Source organism: Hippopotamus amphibius, chromosome 10, assembly GCF_030028045.1.
Source record: "Hippopotamus amphibius kiboko isolate mHipAmp2 chromosome 10, mHipAmp2.hap2, whole genome shotgun sequence".
Taxonomy (NCBI): domain Eukaryota; kingdom Metazoa; phylum Chordata; class Mammalia; order Artiodactyla; family Hippopotamidae; genus Hippopotamus; species Hippopotamus amphibius.
In genome coordinates this window covers 13,428,039-13,453,590 of record NC_080195.1, presented here as the reverse complement: position 1 = coordinate 13,453,590, position 25,552 = coordinate 13,428,039, and the positions used below count along the sequence as shown (strand labels likewise).

General features: G+C 39.1%; 1 protein-coding gene and 1 pseudogene across 13 annotated transcripts in view; both read left to right on the top strand.

Moving 5' to 3' along the window:
* LRP2BP (LRP2 binding protein) overlaps positions 1–25,552 on the top strand; it is a 54,269-nt gene that overhangs the window by 2,653 nt on the left and 26,064 nt on the right. For 7 of the 13 annotated variants that reach the window (XR_009047735.1, XR_009047734.1, XM_057697113.1 and 4 more), the window contains 3 exons: positions 12,537–12,663; positions 13,402–13,514; positions 16,154–16,267. Coding sequence is in view for 8 of the 13 variants with exons in the window: in XM_057697113.1 (XP_057553096.1) it covers positions 12,537–12,663; positions 13,402–13,514; positions 16,154–16,267 (354 nt within the window). In the remaining 5 variants the exon portion in view is untranslated. Of the gene's footprint in view, positions 1–12,536; positions 12,664–13,400; positions 13,515–16,112; positions 16,268–23,910; positions 24,152–25,552 lie in introns of those variants that run through there. The other 6 variants (XM_057697117.1, XM_057697116.1, XM_057697120.1 and 3 more) reach the window with 6 other exon arrangements.
* Positions 19,717–19,816, top strand: LOC130830713 (U6 spliceosomal RNA; annotated as a pseudogene).

Below are 25,552 nucleotides of genomic sequence, written 5' to 3'. Positions count from 1 at the left end.
TGAGTGAAAGATGTGTGGACTGAGTCTTGAAGGGTAACAGTTTGCTAGGTAGTCCAGGAGGGGAAGAGAATTTCTAAGAAGTATAAAATTTCTTCCAGTGTTGAGAGAACTATGTATAATTCAGTCTGGTTGCAATATATGTTACACATATAGCAGTGATATGAAATAAAGTTAAAGATTTACAAATGAGAAATTATATTAAATGACCACTAATATCTATTCCAATATATTATGTTAAAATAAATTGACATTAATTGGGCACTTACTATGCCCCAAGGTTAGTACAGGTAGGTATTATTCTCTTCTCCATCTTACAGGAAAGGAAAGTGGAACTTAGAGAGGTTCAGTAACTTGTCTAAGGTCATATCATTATTAAGGGGTGGAGCTGGAACTCAGTTTAACTCCAGAACCCACTTTATTATTATACCTGTATTTTAAAGAATTTTGGTCATCGTTGGTAGGTTCAAAGCTACTAAGATTGTCAGCTTTAAAGTGAAAGAAAGTTCTTAGAGATTATTACAATCCATTGAAAAACAACTTTTTCATTTAATGACAACTGTTAATGTAGCCTTGTTTCTAGAAGTGAATCTCCCACAGCGCTTAGTCTGGTGCCTTCTATTCAAGGAATCCCTCTTAAATAAATGAATGAATATGTGCCAATAGGTGAAAATTATTAAATAAAATTATTTGGTGGATAGGCTAATTAGAATTAGACAGGCTAATTTCATCTATTTCCTGTTTGCTTTTATTGACCAAAAAGATGACTGGAAAATATTCCCTAAATGCATAGCATTGAAAGGAGGAATAATTGGGAATACCTACTAACCCCTGTTTTTCACTATTATATAATATTTAATTGAATTGTATAAATTTGGCAATAATGCCATGGAAAACTTTAGCTCTAAAGCAAGTGAAGGAATATGAAGTAAAACTAAAAAATCTTAATAGTTAACTTGGTTTCATATGTATTATTTAAATCTCTTGAGAATTTTTTAACCCCCAAACACATTCAGGTAATATTCATCAAACATTTCTGAATATGATGCTTCAGTTATTTATTGCCAGTTAGGTGCCCATGTTATTTATATTAATGTTGGCCAGATTCCACTCTGCCTTAAAAGTAACTAAATATTAATTATTAATAATGGTATATGGCAGTTATATTTCTATAGCTCATACACTGAAGATGTATTACTCTAAATAAGAAAATCTTTCAAAGACAGAAGATGATAGCAAGATTTCAATAAATTGTCTTTGGTTTTTAACAGGTTTTTTTAAACATCCACAGATTGAAAATGACTTGAACTAATCAAATGTAATTCTGGCCTTCATTGGCAGGGGCAGTCAGGGAGTCCACATATGATCCTAGTATGATTGTAAAAGCAAAAGGATTTCCCACAAAGAAATTCTTCTTGTGCCTTATTATATAAACCCTTTCAGCCTTGCTTACTCAAACTTCTTGGAGAAGATGATAAATTACATAGTTATTCTAAACAGCTGCTGCTCCAGGATATTGTGGCACAAAGAATAGGTAAATAGATGATAAAGATAGATAGATAGACAGACAGATAATAGGAAGGGAGGGAGGGAAAAGACAACACTTCTTTTCAAAAGAATTCCAAACGCTTCATGTAGATCCTCCCCACTCTGGGAAGTAGAGATTAGTCCTCTCCAGACCCTGTCCTCTTGAATGTGGGCTATGCATAATGACTTGCTTCCAAAGAGTGGAATATGGGAAGGTAGGGGATAACTTTACAGTGGAGAAACCTGTGAAACACTACCCTCGCCAGATAATTGTTAATATTATCAGTGATAAGTCATGGTGATAGCATGCACCCCTGATATGATGTGTTGAGAAGGGTACTTCACCTCTGCATCTTCCCAAAAGTCTATAACCCAAGTCTTAACCATGAGTAAAATATCAGGTAAACCCAGGTTAGGAGACATTCTGCAGGATATCTGGCCAGTACAGAACTGTCAAAGTTATGAAAAACAAGGAAAACCTGAGAACCTGTCATAGACCAGAGGAGGCTGAGGAGGCATGATGGCTAAATGTAGTGTCATAACCTGGATGGGATCCTGGAACAGAAAGAGGAAATTATAGTAGTCTCCTGTTACCTGCATTTCCAATTTCTGTGGCTTCAGGCCAACCATGGTCTGAAAATATTAAATGGAAAGTTACAGAAATAAACAATTGGTAAATTTTAAATTGTTTGCCACTCTGAGTAGCGTGATGAAATCTCTGTCCCTCCTAGCAGGTGAATCATCCCTTTGTCCAGGTTAGTCACCTAGTAGCCATCTGGGTTATCAGATATACTTGTGTTCAGGTAACCCTTAGTTACTTAACAATGGCTCCAAAGCACAAGAGTAATGGTGCTGGCAATTCGGATACACCAGAGAGGTTACAGAGTCCTTCCTGTAAGGAAAAAGGTGCAAATTCTTGACATAATAAGGAAAGATAAGATATCATACACTGTTAAGACCTACAGTAGGAACGAATCTTCTATTTGTGAAATTGTGAAGAAGGAATAAGAAATTTATGCTAGTTTTGCTGCCGTACCTCAAACTGCAAAAGTTACACTTAGTTAACGTTCTAGATTTAGTAATGACAGAAGACACCTAAGCCAGTATGAAGCTAGTTTTAATAAAACAAGAAACAAACGAAAAATCTCACAAAGTTCTCACAACTTAACTTTTGATTACTTATTTTTTTACTCTGATCACTAATTAATTTTTTATTTTGATTAACCAGTACACTTTAGTTCCTCTGTAAAACACACTGCCCATTGCATTGATCACGGGGGGTCTTATCAGGCTGTTCTCTAGAATACTTAGTTACCTGGCATCACATCAGTTTGAATTTTTTTCCACACTGTAAGGATTATTATAATATGTAATATAATTCAATATTATATAACTGGTGAAATATAGGTGAGAAGTGAGAGCTATAATTTTTAAGAAAACTAAATAGAATGCTTTCAGATTCCTCAAATAGCTAAGAAAAATGCTTTCAAAGTAGGTAAAAATCAACTGTAAAAGATTGGGAGAAATAGTTCTACACTCAAATTGTTCCACAGGCATTTTTCAATTCATACTCCATTTTTTTTTATTATTATTTATTATTTTCTTGGGGGGGACACGAAGTTCAATCATCTGTTTTTATACACATATCCCCATATTCCCTCCCTTCCTTGACTCCCCCCCCTCGAGTCCCCCCCACCCTCCCCGCTCCAGTCCTCTAAGGCATCTTCCATCCTCGAGTTGGACTCCTTTTGTTATACAACAACTTCCCACTGACTATCTGTTTTACACTTCGTAGTATATATATGTCTGTGCTACTCTCTCGCTTCGTCTCAGCTTCCCCTTCACCCCCTGCCCCCTCCCATACCTCGAGTTCTCCAGTCCATTCTCTGTATCTGCGTCCTTTTTCTTGTCACTGAGTTCATCAGTACCATTTTTAGATTCCGTATATGTGAGTTAGCATACAATATTTGTACTTCTCTTTCTGACTTATTTCACTCTGTATGACAGATTGTAGTTCTATCCACCTCATTACATATAGCTCCATCTCATCCCTTTTTAGAGCTGAGTAATATTCCATTGTGTATATATGCCACATCTTCTTTATCCATTCATTTGTTGATGGGCATTTAGGTTGCTTCCATGTCCTGGCTATTGTGAATAGTGCTGCAATAAACATTATGGTACAAGTTTCTTTTGGGATTATGGTTTTCTTTGGGTATATGCCCAGGAGTGGAATTACTGGATCATATGGTAGTTCTATTTGTAGTTTTTGAAGGAACCTCCAAATTGTTTTCCATAGTGGCTGTACCAACTTACAGTCCCACCAACAGTGCAGGAGAGTTCCCTTTTCTCCACACCCTCTCCAACATTTGTTGTTTCCAGATTTTGTGATGATGGCCATTCTGATTGGTGTGAGAGGATACCTCATTGTGGCTTTGGCCTGCATTTCTCTGATGATGAGTGATGTTGAGCATCTTTTCATGTGTTTGTTGCCCATCTGTATGTCTTCTTTGGAGAAATGGCTATTTAGGTCTTCTGCCCATTTGTGGATTGGGTTATTTGCGTTTTTGATATTAAGCTTCATGAGCTGCTTGTGTATTTTGGAGGTTAATCCTTTGTCCGTTGTTTCATAGGCAGTTATTTTTTCCCATTCTGAGGGTTGCCGTTTAGTCTTGTTTATGGTTTCTTTCGCTGTGCAAAAGCTTTTAAGTTTCATGAGGTCCCATGTGTTTATTCTTGATTTTATTTCCATGATTCTAGGAGGTGGGTCCAAAAGGATCTTGCTTTGATGTATGTCATAGAGTGTTCTGCCTATGTTTTCCTCTAGGAGTTTTATAGTGTCTGGCCTTACATGTAGATCTTTAATCCATTTGGAGTTTATTTTTGTGTATGGTGTTAGGAAGTGTTCTAATTTCATTCTTTTACATGTTGCTGTCCAATTTTCCCAGCACCACTTATTGAAGAGGCTGTCTTTTTTCCATTGTATATTCGTGCCTCCTTTGTCAAAGATAAGGTGCCCATATGTGTTTGGGCTTACTTCTGAGTTCTCTATTCTATTCCATTGATCTTCCTTTCTGTTTTTGTGCCAGTACCATACTGTCTTGATCACTGTGGCCTTGTAGTATACTTTGAAGTCAGGAAGCCTGATTCCACCAACTCCATTTTTCCTTCTCAAGATTGCTTTGGCTATTCGGGGTCTTTTGCATTTCCATACAAATCGTAAGATTTCTTGTTCTAGTTCTGTGAAAAATGCCATTGGTAATTTGATCGGGATTGCATTGAATCTGTAAATTGCTTTGGGTAGTACAGTCATTTTCACAATGTTGATTCTTCCATTCCAGGAACATGGTACGTCCCTCCATCTGTTTGTGTCGTCTTTGATTTCTTTCATCAATGTCTTAAAGTTTTCTGCATACAGATCTTTTGCCTCCTTAGGCAGGTTTATTCCTAGGTATTTTATTCTTTTTGTTGCAATGGTGAATGGGAGAGTTTCCTTCATTTCTCTTTCTGCTCTTCCGTTGTTAGTGTAAAGGAATGCAAGAGATTTCTGTGCATTCATTTTGTATCCTGCTACTTTACTAAACTCATCAATGAGTGCTAGCAGTTTTCTGGTAGAGTCTTTAGGGTTTTCTATATATAATATCATGTCATCTGCAAAGAGTGACAATTTTACTTCTTCTTTTCCAATTTGGATTCCTTTGATTTCTTTTTCTTCTCTGATTGCTGTGGCTAAAACTTCCAAAACTATGTTGAATAATAGTGGTGAGAGTGGACACCCTTGTCTTGTTCCTGTTCTTAGAGGGAATTCTTCCAGTTTTTCCCCATTGAGAACGATGTTGGCTTTTGGTTTTTCATATATGGCTTTTATTATGTTGAGCTAATTTCCTTCTATGCCCATTTTCTGGAGAGCTTTTATCATAAATGGGTGTTGAACTTTGTCAAAAGCTTTTTCTGCATCTATTGAAATGATCATATGGTTTTTATCCTTCAATTTGTTGATATGATGTATCACGTTGATTGATTTGCGTATATCGAAGAATCCTTGCATCCCAGGGATAAACCCCACTTGATCATGGTGTATGATTTTTTTAATGTGCTGTTGGAGTCTGTTAGCTAGTATTTTGTTGAGGATTTTTGCATCTATATTCATCAGTGATATTGGTCTGTAGTTTTCTTTTTTTGTGACATCTTTGCCTGGTTTTGGTATCAGGGTGATGGTAGCCTCGTAGAATGAGTTTGGGAGTGTTCCACCTTCTGCAATATTTTGGAAGAGTTTGAGAAGGCTAGGTGTTAGCTCTTCTCTAAATGTTTGATAGAATTTGCCTGTGAACCCATCTGGTCCTGGGCTTTTGTGTGTTGGGAGATTTTTAATCACTGCCTCAATTTCCGTACTTGTGATTGGTCTGTTCATGGTTTCTATTTCTTCCTGGTTCAGTCTTGGAAGATTGTATTTTTCTAAGAATGTATCCATTTCTTCCAGGTTATCCAATTGATTGGCATATAGTTGCTTGTAGTAGTCTCTCTTGATGTTTTGTATTTCTGAGGTGTCCATTGTTACTTCTCCTTTTTCATTTCTAATTCTGCTGATTTGCATCTTCTCCCTTTTTTTCTTGATGAGTCTGGCTAATGGTTTATCAATTTTGTTAATCTTCTCAAAGAACCAGCTTTTAGTTTTATTTATTTTTGCTATGGTTTCCTTCCTTTCTTTCTCATTTATTTCTGCCCTGATCTTTATGATTTCTTTCCTTCTGCTCACTTTGGGGTTTCTTTGTTCTTCTTTCTCTAGTTGTTTGAGGTGTAAGGTTAGGTTGTTTATTCGATCATTTTCTTGTTTCTTAAGGTAGGACTGTATTGCTATAAACTTCCCTCTTAGAACTGCTTTTGCTGCATCCCATAGGTTTTGGGTTGTTGTGTTTTCGTTGTCATTTGTTTCTAGATATTTTTTGATTTCCTCTTTGATTTCTTTAGTGATTCCTTGGTTGTTTAAGAGTGAATTGTTTAGCCTCCATGTGTTTGTATTTTTTGCAGTTTTTTTCCTGTAATTGATATCTAGTCTCATGGCGTTGTGGTCTGCGAAGATGCTTGATATGATTTCAGTTTTCTTGAATTTGCCGAGGTTTGATTTGTGACCCAAGATGTGATCTATCCTGGAAAATGTTCCGTGTGCACTTGAGAAGAAAATGTAGTCTGTCGCTTTTGGATGGAATGTCCTATAAATATCAATGAAGTCGAGATGGTCTAATGTGTCATTTAAAGCTTGTGTGTCTTTATTGATTTTCTGTTTGGATGATCTGTCCATTGATGTAAGTGGGGTGTTCAAGTCTCCCACTATTATTGTGTTCCTGTCGATGTCCCCTTTTAGAGCTGTTAGCATTTGCCTTATGTATTGAGGTGCTCCTATATTGGGGGCATAGATATTTACCATTGTGATATGTTCTTCTTGAATGGATCCCTTGATCATTATGTAGTGTCCTTGTCTCTTTTAATAGTCTTTACTTTCAAGTCTAATTTGTCTGATATGAGTATTGCTACTCCAGCTTTGACTTCCATTTGCATGGAATATCTTTTTCCATCCCTTTCCTTTCAGTCTATATGTATCCCTTGGTCTGAAGTGGGTTTCTTGTAGGCAGCATATAGAAGGGTCTTGTTATTGTATCCATTCAGCCAGTCTGTGTCTTTTGGTTGGAGCATTTAATCCATTTACATTTAAAGTGATTATTGACATGTGTGTTCCAATTACCATTTTCTTAATTGTTTGGGGTTTGTTTTTGTAGGTGTTTTCCTTTTCTTGTGTTTCCTACTTAGAGAAGTTCCTTTAGCACTTGTTGTAAGGCTGGTTTGGTGGTGCTGAATTCTCTTAACTTTTGCTTGTCTGGAAAGCTTTGGATTTCTCCGTCAAATCTGAATGAGATTCTTGCTGGGTAGAGTATTCTTGGCTGTAGGTTTCTCTCTTTCAGGACTTTCAGTATATCCTGCCATTCCCTTCTGGCCTGCAGAGTTTCTGTAGAAAGGTCAGCTGTTATCCTGATGGGTTTTCCCTTATATGTTGTTTGTTGCTTTTCTCTTGCTGCTTTGAATATTTTTTCTTTGTGTTTAATTGTCGTTAGTTTGATTAATATGTGTCTTGGTGTATTTCTCCTTGGGTTTATTCTGTATGGGACTCTCTGTGCTTCTTGGACTTGGTTAGTTATTTCCTTTCCTATGTTGGGGAAGTTTTCCACTATAACCTCTTCAAATATTTTCTCAGACCCTTTCTTGTTTTCTTCTTCTTTTGGGATGCCTATGATTCGAATGTTGATATGCTTCATGTTATCACTGAGGTCTCTGAGACTGTCTTCTATTCTTTTTATTCTTTTTTCTTTTTCCTGCTCTGTGGTGTTTATTTCCCCCATTCTATCATCCAACTCACTTATTCATTCTTCTGCCTCAGTCATTCTGCTGGTTATAGCATCTAGAGTATTTTTAATTTCAGTTATTTTGTTACCCATTGCTGTTTGTTTTTCTGAGTTCTTATGAACTGTTTCTTGTACTTTCTCTATTTTGTTATCGAGATTTTGTATCATTTTTACTATCATTACTCTAAATTCTTTTTCAGGCATTTTTCCTATTTCCTCCTCATTTATTTGGTCTTGTGGGTTTTTTTCCTGCTCCTTTGACTGCATGGTGTTTCTTTGTTTCCTCATGGTTGTCCAAACTTTTGGGGTTGCTTGTCCTGGCGATAGAGGTGTTTATAGAAGACTGTCCAAGCCTCAGACTAATGTCCAAGTATTGGATTAAACAAATATTAAGTCTAGGAAACACATACATGTATAAGACACACAATTACTGAATCCGTTAGGACATAAGGCTCTAGAAAGACCTGACAGAACCCCAGTGTGCTATCAGATATTCAAAGAGAAACCCAACAGAAATTGACAACTGAAACAGAACAAATCAGAGACAAAAGCAAACAAACAAACAAATAACACCTTACACATACAAACATTAATCCAGGGAGATTTTGTAAGCTAGGATCAAATATAGAAAAGAGCCAGAGTACCACCAGAGAGAATGGAGATTCTCAGAATATAATTAGACAACTGTACTAAGAACTAAGATAAAGACAAAAGCCTAATATTAAATATCAAGGCAGTGCATCATCTGGAGAATAGAGCAAGGAGTCTGAGCAGACGGATAGTGTTGCTTATAAGTATGTTAAGATAAAATAAACTTAAAATGGCTGGAAGAAAGGGGAACAGAAGAGCGTAATGTGGTTGGAAATATGCAAATAAAAAGAAAGGAATAGAAATGTATAAAAGACAGGGATGAAAGGAAAGTATGAGAGATATATTGTCCATACTACCAAAAACTTAGCTAGATACAGAAGTACATAAAAAGGCAAAAAAAAAAGAATAACAAATATCATTAAAAAATTATGTTATAAAACTTGTAGATCCCTTAGGGCTAAGATCGTATTTAATAAAGAAAAAAAGAGAGAGAGAGAAAAAGAAAAAAAAAAGAAAAAAAAAATCCAGGACTGATCCCAGAATGGACCAGTTTAATAGGAATTGATACTAATATTTCTGTTTCCTTAGAGTCTCAGCTGTAAGTGTCCTTCTCCTCGCCTTGGGTTTTTTTGCATTATTCTGTGACCAGCAGAGGTTCCTTTATTGTTCGTCTGTAAGTGTTGGTGTGTGGGGATGGAGAGGGTACAATAGTGGCTCCTTCTCCTGGGAGTGAGTGAGCAGTGGTGCACTGTTGTTTCAGTAGGCCTTGGAGGTGCCTGTTGCAGAGGGACGCTGGTGGCTCAGGTGTAAACAGAAAGTTGTAGAGTTGGGCCTCTCTTGGGCTTTTGTTGTTGTTGTTGTTGTTGTTGTTGTTTTCTGGGCAGCCTCCCTGCTGCCGGCATTCCAAGGGGTTTTAATCTAGCCCTGCCCGAGTGCCTGAGGGTGCTTGTTATCCCTGAGCGCCTTAGGTGGCCCACGGGCGTCTCTCCACTGCCCGCTGCAGAAGCCGAAAGAGAGAGAGGCTATGCGCGCGGCTCCTCCCCCCCGCCCGTGAGCCTGCAGCCTCCAGCCACCATCATGGCCGGGCAGCTCTCAGGGGCGGGCACTGCTCGCTGCGGACCTCTTCCCTCCTGTCCTCTCAGTCCATCACCTTACTGGCAACACTGTTTCTCACCCTGAACCAGCTCTCCGGTTCCCACACTCCTGCTCCCAGACCCTCTGTTTAGCTGTGAATCGACGTCTTGGTCCGGGAACGCTAAGCTGCGCTGCGGACCCTCCATATGTTTCTCACTCCCTCCCGTCTGCCACAGCTCCGCCACTTCACCCTCTTTGAGATGTCGTAGATGCCTCCCTACTGGTTATGTCTGGATCCTCGCGGTCCTTTCTGGTGTCCGAGGCCGTCTGCTGGTGTTCAGCTGGTTCTCTGTGGGAATGACTGCGTCCTTCCATGCATTCCCAATGCATTTGTGGAGAGGGATGCACTCCACGTCCCTCTACTTCGCTGCCATCTTCCTTCTGTTTCCATACTCCATTTTAAAGAAACGTAATCTGGGATTTGTATGTATATAGTTTATGCAAGAAAGACAGTTCTGAATTCTCACATTCATCCTCTATTTAAAGAAATAACTTCTGACCCTAAGTGAAAAGATGGGAAAATAACTATATGTTTGCATATTCTGTTAAAATGTATGTCATGTTTGTATACTCTCATTAATTTCCACCTTGATTCTTGTTTAAATGATGAACTACAGCTCCCAATAATAACCAGATAAGAGGGCTCTTACTGCATTGATTGTGCAACTTATTTCTTTCATTTAGGAGATAGAGAGTAGCTGAATATATAGAATACCTTCAGAAAAAGCATGCATTATGTTTTGTGTGTTGGCCATAGCTAATTGATATATTTGATATATAATTTATCTAATGTAGAAAGTTGAGACTTATTTTCTTACAGTAACTCAGATTTGTCAAAATTTAACATCCTAGTAAAGTTAATCTTTGTTCCTAAGAGGAGAAAATATATAGATAAAATGTTGGTTTTACTAATCAAATAATAATTAAAACAACTGAATAACAGTAGTATATGAGGTCAAGATAACTTCTCGAAGCATATATCTAATATTCTGTATTTTCCAGTTACTTTAAATAATGTATATTTTTAAGTAAAGCAACTGAGGTTCAAACTTCTGACACGTTTTCCCAAATTATCTAATAAATCATTTTTATTATCAAATTACTTTATGCAGTTGCCATTGCTAAATTTCTTACATGCTTAATGTTTTTTAAGAACTAAGTAACCAAAATACTTTGAGAGTTAGTTCTGTAAATTGGTGCATCATCCACTATGGAAAGCAGTGTTGCTCTTTCTCAAAATATTCAGAATAGAACTACCATATGATTCAGCAATCCCAAGTCTGTGTATATAGCCAAAGGATTTGAAATTAGAATCTCAAAGAGAGATTTGCCCTCCCACATTCACTGTGGCATTATTCACAATAGCCAAGACATGGAAGCAACCTAAGTGCCTGTCATTGAATGAGAAGATAAAGTGTGGTAAATGGAATATTATTCAGCCTTAAAAAAATAGAAAAATTTTTCATTTGCAATAACATAGATGAAACTGGAGGACATTATACTAACTGAAATAAGCCAGACACAGAAGAACAAGTATAACATGATCCTACTTATATGAGGGATCTAAAATAGTCAAACTTGTAGAAGCAGAGAGTAGACTGGTGGTTGCTGGGGTTTGGTGGGGTGGGGATGAGGAGGTGTTGGGCAGAGGGTGTGTAACTTTTTTCTTAGCCTTTCTGGATACAGTAGCACATGGGCTTAAAGTGTTCAGTGAAATAAAAACTTCTGTAAGCAGTTTCTGAGTAAACTGATGGTGCTGTGGACATCATCCTATTTGGACTGTCTTTCTTCTAAATACTTCACCTAATATTGCTGCACTCTAAAGTTCATTGGAAACTTTTATATTTACTAGAACAATAATAGATTTTTGGAATCATATAATCAAAGAATTTTACTTATCTAGGAACAGACATTTTGAAATCCTCTAGTTCAAACTACTTATCGTCCAAACTACAGATGAGGAAATTGACTCTTAAAAAGATTAAATGACTCTTCCAGAATCACAGATACTTTGGTGATTTTTTTTCCTCTGGTATACTGAATTATCTCCCTTTTCTGCAGTTCATTCTCATTAATGAAGCAATTTATTGTCCCAAATAGTATCGTAAAATTACATAAATGCTGCTTTCCAATCATACTTAAGGTCTATTGAGTTCTGTTCACCACCAATGAGGAACCTTTGCTGGAAGCCTGTTCCTGATTGGTGAAAGCCTGCTGTAACAGTAGAATTCCAAGGAGTAAACAAAAAAGCATAGCAACAACTGAGTTTGCTGTCTCACTACCCTCAGCCTGGGCCAAGCTAGACTCCTTCATCCCAGATGAGGTGGCCTCTACATTTTATATGAAGGCTCTAATTTTCTATTCAACTGTAATCCACCTTATAACATGGCAATCCAATATAGACGGGAAGGTAAAACTGAACAACACAGCTAAAATAAAGTGTATTCCCAGGTAAAATAGACAAATGCTTTCATTTAAAATGGATTAGTTTGATGAGCTTCAGTTACAAAGCAACAGGAAGGTACCAGTGCACAAGAATTGTATCTATGGGCAGTGTCACCAATTCCTACTAGTGGCAGCATGGTGGGTGACATGACTCACTGGAGCCTGTGTTGATCTTGTAGCCAGAGAAGACTTGCAGATAGCTTTGATCATTAATCCCATGCTGTGGAAACAGACATGGAGGAGGGCTGTGCTTCTCATAGCTATGGAGGGTCCTGGTTTCCTAAGAAGGAATGTTCACATCCCAGAGCTGGTAGTTTGGTGCCCAATCCCTAGGTGATGAGGGAGGGTTGCTTTTTATAATGACTGCCAAGTAGGAGTGGAATCTCTTTTTGCATTTTTCTAGAGGAAGATATTTCTACCATATTATTTTTTTATTCTCTTTTACAGAATACTCACTGTGGAGACAGGATGAATTTGACCAGTGAAAAGTTGCCCAAGAACCCCTTTTATACTTCTCTATCCCATTATGCTGCTAAGAACCAAAAACTCTTCCAGTGGAGAAAGGAAAAGACTGGTACAAATCCTGATAATATTGGTAGTAAAAGTTAATTAGGTACACCTTAGCAAAAGTGACAAGAAATATGAGCCTTATTGCTGGCAAGGAAGTGGTTAAGTTTACAGTCCTTTCTAGCTTTTCTGTAAGAATCTGTGAAATTGCTTGAACTTACCTGGTAGCAAATCATTAGTGAAGAAGTTTCATAATGAGATCCTGGTCCTGGTTTTACTCTCACGACTTCAGGACACCCTTCTGGAAAAGAGAAGTCAGATGTCACTTCTGTTAAAGAGAACAGTGCCATACTTTTCGTGAATTTGGTATTTAAAGCTGCCTTTTTTTTTCCTGTAGACTTAAAGGAATGAAATTGGGGATGGTTAGCTTATTTATAATTAAAGTAGTTCTAATTAAGGATCAAATTAAAAATTTCACTCACCCACAGACCAGCTTTGCCTAAAGAATTCCACATAGACTGCATTGCTAGAGTCCCTGCCTAGTAGGAAAGAGGGTTGGTTAGTTTGACAACCAGCCAGCATATTTCTTAATTATATTAAGGCACAGTGTCGGGTATTGTGATGGTGCTTTCTTTTTTAAGGTAGAGCTTTTTCCTTGAACTAAGAAGGTCGGTTTTAGGAATGAGAACTAAGAAGGAAACTAGTATAAACTGTGTTAGATGAATTCTATGTAATTTATTACTTTAAGAGAGGAAATTTGTATTGTATGGATAAAGATGGTATTCTTTACGTTTTAAAAAATCAGATCATTACAGCCATGCTACTTTGGTGGATACGGCATTGCAGCTCTTGAAGGAAAGAATAAGGAGAGGGGATACTCTGGCATACTTCCTACGAGGTCAACTGTATTTTGAAGAGGTATCATTTTTTAATGATTTGTTTTCATTTCATGTAAAACTGCTGTTAGATCTTCATACCAAAATTTCCTGTAGAATTCCTTACATTGTTAAACCAGGAAAATTCCATCAAATTCCATAGATTATGGTTGTGGCTTTAAGTATGATACATTGGTCCCAGCTTACAGAGATATTGACCTTTCTCCATAAAAGTCATTCTAATGAATGTCATTTATGGGAGTCTTTTTGGTATGAAATCCAGTTTCATATGATAAATTAAAAATCTAATTTTTATATTTTGCCCAAAATATTCAATATCATTTATAAAATATTTTCATATTATTAACAATTAAGAATCCTGATTCTTATCTAGTACTTAAAGGCAGCTTTATATGTTCCTATAGTGGAGTAAGGAGGGAATTTCCCTTTATCCATATTTTGCTGAGGTCTGCGAAGTACGTCTAGGAGGCCCTGTGCAAACTATCATTCCAGCTTCAGCAGTATAGCTTCAGTTGTTCATTGAACCTAAAGGGAAAATGCAGAAAGGACCAGCTGTCCCCAGCCTCTCATTATCCATTGAACGTGTGGGCAGCTGTTCACCTGCATCCCACTTGCTAATCTCTTGATGGCTCCTTCGTTCATTCTGGCAACAAGTATTTGTTAAGGACTCGCAATGCGCCTGTCACTGTGAGGATCACGTAGCATAATGGTTAAGACCTTTCAGCTTTGGGCGTAGGTAAATATAGTTCTATTGCTTATTAACCGTATTCCTTGGGCACAAGTGCTTAACCTCTTGGTGCCTTAGCTTCCTCATCTGTAAAAGAGGGTAATAACATGTGTTTCACAGAGCTGTTATTAGGGTATATTAACTGTAAAAATACTTACCAACAGGGCCTGGCACATTATAAGTGCTTTATGAGTATTTGCTACTATTATGCTAGGTACTAACTATACCGTGATGAAGAAATTAGAATGGTCCCCACTTCATAGAGCTTACAGTCTAGAGAAAGAAAATAATATATAATTAAAAATAAGTTAAAGTACTATGAAAGCAATTAACTGGGTACTCTGATAGAGAATAACTTAGGGATAGGGCAGAAACACCTGTTGTTGAAACTAAAACTTAAAGGAAAACAGGCAATGCAAAGAGCCACAGGGAAGTGCATTCCAGGTAGAAGGGAGAACAAATGCAACGTTTCTGAGATGAGGAAGAGCTCTAGGAATTAAGAGACCAATGTCATAGTAAGCAAGGCAGAGGATGGCTCTTGATGAGCCTTGTTTAAAATGTAGTGAGAAGCCATTGAAGTGTTTTGAAACTGTGATGAATGGATTGAAAGGGAAGCATAGAACCAAGACCAGTTTAGGGGAAAATTATACTTTGGGGCAAGAAAGGATGGTGATCCTAACAACAGTGGTAGCAGTGGAGCTGGGTCCTGGGTTTATTTTGGAGACACAAGTAATGGCATGGACTGAAAAATAGAGAAGTGGGAAGGAGTGAGTTTTGAGGGAACCATCAAGAATTCAGTTTTTGGATGTCTTATGTTTGAGATTCCCCTTAGTCATCTAAGTATACAGGTTTCAAAGCGGAAACTACATGTAAGACTCTAGATCTCAAAGGAGAAGTCTGAGTTAAGAGTATATATCTGAGATTTTCCAGTGTGTATATGGTATTTAAAATCATGAAAACTAAAAGGACTTCCTTTCTCTTCCTCTGTATAGAGTATCCTAAGTTTTCCAGCCCTCTTATATGTAGGCCAAACATTAGCCAGAAAGGAGAATGAATCTTTACAACTCAGTCATTACTCATTATTATGTGTTCTTTAAGATAAACATTTGTTACCATTTTGGTACAGTTTTTATTAATTTTATCAATTTGTTGATCAGTTACAGTTTATGAAAAGAGAAATTCAGTTGTTTCTGGGTTTTCCAAAAGTTGTTTTTCTCTGGCCTGCTCTTCCTAGTAATGACCTTTCAACTCAGTAGGAGACTCTCTTTCCACTATTACAAATGATTTATTCTTTAGTGTAAGGCATTTTCCATGGTGGATTAGGATATAAGCCCCATTTTTGTTCCTTACACTTTAGCATATGTTATTATATCCTATAATGCTGAGGAGCCTTAAATGAATAACATACAACATGTAGGTTTTTATGGGAAGCATGGGAGAAAGATAATTTTGGAGAATCACGTTTGTTTTTCTGTGTTTTTTTCCCTACCTAGAAAATGGCAAAACTGGAAGAGCCATATCATAGTGGATATTTAATAATAATGGGTACCCTGATGTTTGTCTTTTCTCAGAGTCTTTGACCCCAGCTCTGAAGTTTCTCAGACACCAGGAGCAGCGGGTGATATAGCAAGCTGGAAGGAGCAGAGGGCTAGGTTGCCATTTAGAGAGTTGTTTGGCAATAGCCAGAATGAGAGTGAAAGCCAAAGAAAGTCTCACCCAGGTTCCTCCTGGCCAGTTCCCTCAGCTGCTGCAGTTAGGGCTATTTTATTGATTGTATAGTGTGTTGATTGTTGTCAGTGGCTTACTTGCAAATTCAGTGAATTTGTCGCTGTCTTTTGTTTGGTGCTGCTAGCTAGATTTAGGTGGGAACTAAGTATTTGGGATTACTTTAAGATAATAATGAAAATACTTCAGTATTTCCTGGGAGCTTACAGGGATGGTATGAAGAAGCATTAGAACAGTTTGAAGAAATCAAGGAAAAGGATCATCAGGCAACTTACCAGCTGGGAGTGATGTATTATGATGGCCTGGGGACAACCGCAGACACTGTAAGTTTTTGTTTTGTTCAGTGTTTAAGTTTTCATTGTTTATGGATTATTTCATACATTTAAAATTATTTATATTTTAATAATATATTTCTGTACTTATATTTAAAGAATTATCTACCCAGCATTTAAAGGATAGTAGTAGTCAGTTTTACATTTACGTGAAAAGCAAAATTTCTTTTTGCCCCTCTCCTTGCTGTTAGCCATCAATAACATTTTTGTTTTAAAATGTTTTCCTTTATTTTTAAAAGTTACTTCAGAGCTATGTGAACATGGAGGTAAGTTAGAAAATAAGCAAAAATAAGATCACCCCAAATTTTACTATCAAATATGAACTTTGTTACAATTTTACAGTATATTCTTCCATGTATTGCCCTATGCAAAAAAAAAAAAAAAGATAAGTGGCAATCAGAATGTGTTCATTAGCCAGTCACACTTGCCATGAAACTTCTTTAGTTTCTCTCTAGGATGTGAATTTTTTTGAAAAATTGGTTTTATACTTATTTGTGCTTTCTAACTCATTGGTCCCGTATTTCTATTTAAATGGTATCATGACTATACCATCACCCAAGCTAAAGGATTATATAACATGGAATTTAGAAATAGGTCCTTGGAAAAATGGTAATAATGGTAGGATAATATTCATAACTATATCTTTTTAAAACTTTTAAACAATCTAACCAGAAAGAATTTACATAAACAAAAAGAATCAACAATTTGAATTTACCAAAGAAATCATAATATCAGTGAAAAATATTTGCTGCACAAAAATAGAATAAAGCAGAAAGCAATAAAATGCTTAATTTCTTTCTTATTTTTTATTGGCTGAGTTGGGTCTTCGTTGCTGCACACGGGCTTTCTCTAGTTGCGGCGAGCGGGGGGCTACACTTCGTTGCGGTGCACAGGCGTCTCATTATGGTGGCTTCTCTTGTGGCAGAGCATGGGCTCTAGGTGCACGGGCTTCAGTAGTTGCAGCACATGGACTCAACAGTTGTGGCTTGCAAGCTCTAGAGCTCAGGCTCAGTAGTTGCGGTGCACAGGCTTAGTTGCTCCGCGGCATGTGGGATCTTCCCAGACCAGGGCTCAAACCTGTGTCACCTGCATTGGCAGGCACATTCTTAACCACTGTACCACCAGGGAAGTCCCAGAATGCTTAATTTCTGACAGGGCCTGACCAGAAGAAATACAATAGAAATTAAATGACAGTTGAACTCTAGTTTCAAAAAGTTAAGAAAATACATTTTGTCAATCAAACATGAGAAGACTGGGGGACAAATTGCAATAAAACAACTTAAACTTGTGAAAACAAATCTTTAAATATTTTACTTTCAAAAAATAGAATTCATACTGAATACATCTACCAAAACTAACACTTATTCCCTAATACCATTTAATACCCAGTTTATATTCACAATTCTCAAACTGTCCCAAAGTTGTCTTTCAAGCCAGCATTCAGTCAGAGACCACCCACTGCATTGAGTTGTAATATCTGCAAGTTTCTTTTAATCTAGATTAATTCTCTCTCCTGCCTTTTTTTCATAATATTAACTTTATTAGAAGCGACACTTATATGGTATTTATGCATAAAAATGGCTTCTTTTGTAGAGCATACTGAAATATTTAGGGGTGAAGTGTCCTGATATTTTCATATGTGCAGATAACTTGAAACAAGTCATCAAAAAAATAGATGAAGGAAATATAGCAAAATGTTGTTACTGAAAATCTATGTGGTAGTTATGCAAGTTTTTATTATATTATTCTTTCTACTTTTCTGTATGCCATCCTAAAATCTTCTGTATTCTAAGCCTTTTTCTGAGACTGCTTCCTTCACTTCCTTGCCTTATCAGAAGCTTGGTTGTCCCAAGCAGACCTCTTTAGAGGAGGGCTCTCCTTACAACCTCCCAAAGTACCATAGTGCTCAAAGGTAGAGCTGGTATTCTTTTCATTTCCAATTCACTTTCTAGCTGTTACTTCCTCTCCCTCCCAGACACCAAGTGTACCTACTTTGAAATTGATACCAACTCATTGCTTTCCTAGTTCTGTTAATTTCCTGGTTGTTGGTGATTTTCTAAAATTAATCTGAAGACTTTGGCTCTGAGATTACAGTTTTCTTCCCTGTGTCATTCCACCATTTTATCTGATACTTGAACAAAGAACTGAGCAGCAAAAAGGAGCAACCGTGTGTAGGTCTAGGTGAATCACATTCCGAAATAGCGTTCAGGTCTGAGAAAGGATGGTACGGCTGGAATATAGTCAAAACAGTAAACAGGCACCAGTCTACGTGGAACTTGGCAAACTGTGGCCAAAAGTTTGGACTGTATTCTCAATGCAGTGTGAAGACACCAAAAAGGAGTGCAGTTAATATGATTTACATTTTAAAAGATCATTTTGTCTGTATGGATTGAATGGAGGCAAGAGTAGAAGCAGGAAGTCCAGTGAGGAAGCCACTGCAATAGTTCAGATAAAATAACAGCTTTAACTAAAGTTATAGTGGTGGAAATAGAGAAAAATGGACAGACCTAAGATATGCTCTTAAGAGGACATAGGACTTTCTGATGGCTTGGGAGAGGGGCAGAGATAAGGGGAGGAATCAGGGATGATTCCTACTTCTTGTCTTGAGTGTATGATGTTGCCATTTAATAACGGGATGACTGAGAACAGGTTTGGGGTGCAGGAGGAAAAGCACAACGTTTATGTTTGAGTGTTTCATTTGAAGTACCTGTTAAGACACCTAAGTAGAGATGTCAGGTAGAGAGTCTGGAGCTCAATGGTGCTGATAGGACTGGAGAAGTCAGTGGGGGCTATCTGTGGAGCAGTGGGAGTTATAGCACCAGATTGGGTAAGATTGCTCAATGAGTGAATATCACAGACGAGAGCCAAAGGCCAAGGCCAGGGACTGGAAGCCTTCCAATATTTCACGGTCAGAAGGGAAGGAACAGCCAGCAAAAGACAATGAGAAGGAGAAGCCAGGGAGGATAGAGGAGAATGAGGAGTGCGGGGCGATCTGGAAGTCAAACGATGAAATTGTTTCAAGAAGGAGGAAGTGATCATCTGTCTTACATTCTGCTGAGAGACGCGTAGAGTGAAAACTGAGCGCTTACTGTCAGACATACTAGATAAATTTCATTGACGATCTTAACAAAGGCATGTCAGTGGAGTCATAAGGGACCAAGATCCTGAGTGGGCGGAGGAGACATATGGAGGTGAGGAAGTGGAGATAAGCACTGAGCTTTGCTATAAAGCGGAACAAATATATGTGCAGTAACTGGGAGGGATCATGGGATCAAGGGAGAGTTTTCTCCCAGATCAAAGATATTACAGTATATTTGTAAGTTGATACACAAGATCTGGTAGAGAGTAAAAAATTGATGACGAATCAGGTAAGTTGATGGATTTGGTGTTTCTTTCAATTCTTTCTTGTTTCTCAGTGAAACAGAAGTGAAGCCATGTGTTTGCTGTGGCAGCATGTATCCTAAAATTCTAACAAGTCAGAGAAAATTAGCAAAGCCCCTGTGCAAAGATGCACAAATTCATGAACTGTTCCATACTTTTTACAAAAATATTTAAAAAGCTGAAGCCATGAGCTGAGACTGAGGGAGCAAAGGGGCAGCAGAAGTTTAAAGAGAAAGGAAAAGGTTTGAAATAGTATCTTCTCTCTCAGATAAGTGGGAGAGATCACTGATGAGACAAACCAATAGCATGGTTTGTAAGGGGAGAGCTCGCTCTGAAATTTGTAGTCATAAATTTTAAGAAGGACCTGTCAACATGGTTATGTTTTCCTCCAGCCATGTTCCGTGGTTTAAGTACAGCAGAGTAGCTGGAGAAATAAGATATTTGCCACATGAGTGAGTGTCACAGAGGGAAAAAGAAATAAAGGAATGAGTATGGTGACAGATACAGAATAAGCTGATAATGTGGGAGAAACATGAAGGTGTAGAAAGACCAGGGAACTCAGTAGGTTCAATGGGTTGGCATATGGCAACTCCAAAATAGAACAGCTTGAATGTAATTACCTATGGAGGCCAGAGGAACAAAAAAGAAGATGGCCTCTGTAGATCTCTTCAGTTAACCCAAGGTAAAGGGGCAAAGAGCAGATCTTTTAACTTTTGTCACTTTATTAATTTACTGAGTTGTTCTTGACACTAATTTGGTCGAGTCTGGTTGAACCAAATGTGTCTTTGTGTGGTAGGCTTGAAATGTCTTGAAATTTACATGTTATAAGCCCCCAAGTGCAAAACAGTGTTATGTTTGCTTTAGCCATATATCTTTTGAAAGAAATTGAGAGGAAAAAATACATACACACATATATGTATATATGTGTCTGTGTATCCTTTTATATTTGTACATATTTACCATTTGGGGGCTCTTCCTTCCTGTCAACCTGGGTTGCCATCTGGCACCATATTCCTTTTCTGTTCAACCTGAAGAACTTCCTTTAAAGGGCATTTCTTGTATAGGGTGCAGGTGACGAGTTATCTCTGATTTTGATTACCTGAAAATGTCTTCAATCTGCCTTCATTTGTGATGAATTGTTTTTCTGGTTGAGTTTTTTCTTTCCTCACTTTAAAAATGCCATTCTAAAATCTTCTGCTTCTCATGAGAAGTCAGTCTCTGATGGTCCCCATATATGTGTCCTTTTTCTCTGGCTGCTTGCAAGATTTCTGTGGATTTCAGCAGTTTGACTATGATGTGTGCCTAGGAGAGGGTATTTGTCTAGGGTTCACTGAACTTCAAGGATCCCTTTCAGTTGCAGTTTTCAAGAGTTATTCCTCTTCCAGTTTGTGTTTGCTTTGGTAAACTTCCCAGTGGCTTTAAAAAGTTGTTCTTTATGTTTGGTCCCGATTTAATCACTGCTATCTGTGGGAGGATTTACACAGACCCTTCACTCTACTACTGTTATACCGTAAGTTCTCTCTTACTAGCCAGTTGAGGGAGAAAATGGTAGACACCTATCTCACACACTCACACAAGTAAATCCCCATGATCTGGGACTCAGTAAAACACCTTTATTTTCTCATCTATTACTGTGTTGTTGAGCCAGCAATAGCACTTTGAGAGAGCAGTTAGGAATAAAAGTTAGAATGCAGTGTATAAAAATGTACTTCACTGTCAAATATTACTTTCTTCTTTGGAGTGATTTTTGAAGGTTTTGAAACTGTGGGTTAAATCACTTAACCTGCCTTCACCAGTCGAGGTCATTTTAAGACTCATGTCCTCTAAGCAGCACGTAGCATAAACAATAAGATGTTTGTCTGAGTTGTTTTCTGGGAACTTGGAGTCAGTGGCATCTAGTTTGAGCTGAGCTGGTTAAGACTGGATAGGACCATCGACCCTCCAACTGGGCATCCACAGGTATCCGTTGCTTGGTGACCTTTTGAACGTGCAAGAGGCCTATAGCTTAGTTACACCTGTGCAGAGGGAAGATTGCCCGCCGATCACCACACCTTTTCCCAATCACCTTTCTCCACGCCCCCCACACTCCCTGCGCCTCCGGCCGCCTTGCTGCTTTATTCCTTGTCCCATAAATACCTGAGCCGCTTGCCTGCTGGGAAGCTGACTTGAGATTTGTTCTCCCATCTTCTGGTCTGGCTGCCTTGCGAATAGGTCCTCTCTTTGCTGCAAACCTCGGAGTCTGGCCTACTGTGCATCTGGCAAGACAAATCTGGTTCAGTAACAAATGTGGTGAGCCAGCCAAGAGGTAAGTCCAGGGGAACCTTTAGCCCATGGCTCGTCGGCCCCTTGCAGGCAGTGGGGACCTGTGGACCAGCCCTGGCATGTCTGTTCCCAGGCTGACCCTGGGGTTCCTTCTGTGCTTAGTTTCGTCTTGTAGCAAAGAGAGGAAGCAGAGCAGGACCCTATGGTCCTTCCCCACCATGTCCTCTGCCTGCCTGTTGTTGTCTGTAGCAAAACTTTAGTCGAAGAAATTCAGAGAAGTGACAAAGTGCAGAAGTGAAGGAAAACAAGTAATAATAATTTAGTCACTGAATGAAGTCAAGGACCATTAGTTCCTCCTCAAGGGCTATAGAGATAATATATTGAGCGTATCCTTTGAGCTCTTTTGTAGATACTGAAACCACCCCCCAGGTGGAAGAAATTAACTACGTGATGACCAGACTAGCCATGACATAAGCTACCACAGTTCTGAGAACTGGCTTCAAAGAAATGGGAACAAACCAACCCTGGAACTGATCTACAGTGACCAGACCACTGCATGATCAATTTCAAGATGACTGTCAGAGCTGACTGTGCTGTTTCTTCATGTTGTCCCCTCCCTCCGCCTATACACCCCTGAAACTCTCATCTAAAAGCGCTTGCCCACTGGTTTGTCAGTGGGGAGTCGACTTCTCTGAACTTGAATCTGCCGTACCCCCCCTCTACTGCCGGCCTCCGGAATAAAGCAAACTTTCCTTTCCACTAGCCTTGCCTCTTGAGTATTGGCTTTTGAGTGGCGAGTGGCTAGACTCAACTTTCAGTAACATTTTGGGGGCTTTGGGCTTTTGAATTTGGGAGACTTTTTTGGGTGAGTAACCCCATTAAAGAAATATACCTATGCCTAGATTGTCTTTGCAACCCTGAACAGATTGTGGGTCAGAGGCCCACCTGGTGGGATTTTGGCAGATAATATAAAAGGTTACAGCTGCTGAGGTACTCTGCACCTGAGTTAAAAGCCCAGGGCTCTGGTTTTTGGTTTGGTTTTGGTCTTGTTTGTCCATGTCTGATTGTCTTAATTGTTAGGAATTGGCTACTGGGGATTGAGCTTCTTGGTGACAATAGCAAGGACCCTTAGATTTTGTCTCTGTGACCACCTGGGAGCAAAGCCCTTTCAAAATGGGCAACGTTAATTCAGTTCCCTCTCGTAGCCCTCTAGGCTACGTTCTCCAAAATTGGGAGACTCTCAGTTATGAATCCATGGAAAAATAAAAGATGGTTATTTTTTTGTCACACTGAATGATCACAGTTATCATCTAGACTCTGGAGCACAAGGGCCTGAAAATGGATCCTTAAGTTACAATAAAACGTTGCAAGTAGATTTATTTTGTAAACAGGAAGAAACATGGGATGAAATACCCTATGTACACTCTCTTATGTTCTTGTATCACAATAAACCAGTGTAGAGTAGATGTAATGGTCCAACAGGAGGGGAAGGCAAAGAAACCTGTTTTGCTTGATTCTAATGAAAAGGAGGACAACTTGCCATCAGCTCAGTGGACCGCTCTCATGCTCCTCCCCCACCCTTACAGCATGGTGCTGCCGCTCCTTCACTGCCGGCATTTGAACCACAGCCCCAGGCTCTCATGCCCCTGTCCCTAACTGCCCCTCCACCCCGACCCCAGTCTCTGAAGATTGAGAAGTAGGAATGGCCTCCCCCTCTCATACCTGCCAGGGTGTGCAACTTGGCCAGGCAGCTACCCAGGTGCAGGTAGGGCAGTATCCTTCAGGTAGGTCCCAAATAGGGGTGTGAATGCTGAGACTGGGCAACTGATGGGATGGATCTGGGTCCACTTCCCTTTCTCCACTTCGGATTTATTTAATTGGAAGAACAATATGTCAACTTGTAGAAATGACTCAAAGCGAATGGAAAATCTTTATAATCTTCATTTTTTTTGTTTGTTTTTTTTTTGCTACCCACAACCTAACCTGGGCAGATATTCCAAATGTGTTAAATACCCTCCTCACTTCAGAAGAACATAAGATGGTGCTGGATAAAGCTTGAGAGGAGGCAGATCTGCTTCATGCGACCGGGTGAGGGCTGCTGCAAGCATGGCTGCACCACAGCAGATCCTAACTGGGATGTGAAGCTGGAGACTCAGAACTTGAGTACTGAGGTTGCGTTCTTGCAGGATTGTGAAGAGGGATGCCCAAACAAGCCTTAATACAGTTCGGGAGGTAAAACAGAAACCAAATTAGGATCCTTCAGAATTTCCAGAAAGGGTCTTTAAAGCCTATAGGCAACATACACATAGAGACCCTAAAGCCCCAAAGAACTTAAAATGGTCACTCTGACTTTCATTGGTCAGAGTGCCCCTGGTATACAGAAGAAACTGCAAAAGACAGAAGGGCCTTTAGGGATGCCCTTGTCTCAACTTGTTGAAACTGCCTTTAAAGTCTCTAATGGCAGAGACCAGGTTCAGGAGAAAAGGGAACAATGGAAAAGGAAAGAGGCCGCTCTGCAGGCGGCTGCATTAACAGCAGGAAGAGCTGGATGGAATCAAGGACCCCCACAGGGAACTCAGCAAGAGCTTCCACTCAAATGGGCACCAGATCGCAGGACCCCACCAGTGTGCATATTGCAAACAGGAGGGACACTGGAAAAGAGGGTCCCATTCTCAGTAAGGCTCCTGAAGGTAAACAGCTGGCACATCAGATGCCTGAGCTGAGAATGACAGTGACCAAGAATGACAGGCACCAGGGGTTCCTTTGAATCTCGTGAGGTCCATCATCTCCCAGGCAGCCCCGGGTGACTATCACTGTAGGAAATCAACGTTTGAATTTCCTGATTGAGACAGGGCTGCTTACTCAGTTTTAAATACCTGGCTTTCTAAGCTTCCTTCTGAAACTGTTCGTAACTGGGGTGTCCAAAGAAACCTTGAAAATGCCTTTTTTTCTTCCAGCTGCTAGACTGTCAGATGGGGAAAACACGTCTGAAGCATAGCTTTGCATACATGTCTGAATGCCCCATTACCCTTCTGAAATGAGATTTACTAACTAAATACAAGGGTTACCTTTGTACCTGGGTGAATGGACATTAAAGTACCACCAGAGCAGGCATGCATATTGCAGGTTCTATTGCTTTAACCCCCAAAAGAACAGCCTACAACTATCCCATAAGAGATTTGCAAAGAGGAGTCCAGAGACCTGGGAGGACGGGAGGCCAAGAAGAGCAAAGAGCTAGGCCTATACAGGTTAGGACACCACCTGAAGTCAGCTTGTACACAATTTAATGAAAACCAGGTTGTAAAAGAGACTTATCCAGTAGTCCCTAACCCACACACTCTGCTCCCCAATCTGTCCAGAGATAGTTTACTGTGTTTGAGTTGAAAGATGCTTTTTCTTGCATATCCTTGTTTTAAATCCCAGGAGTTGTTTGCTTTCAAATGGGAAGATCTAGATATTAAGAATTAAACAGTACTGCTGAACAGTACGTCCTCAGGGATTTAAAACTTTACCAGTAGTATTTGGGAAAATGCTGGCAAAAGATTTGAGGGACCCTCAACTAAATGAGGGAGCCCTGCTCCAGGATGTGGGTGATATTCTGATTACCAGTAAAACAAAGGACGCCTGAGACCA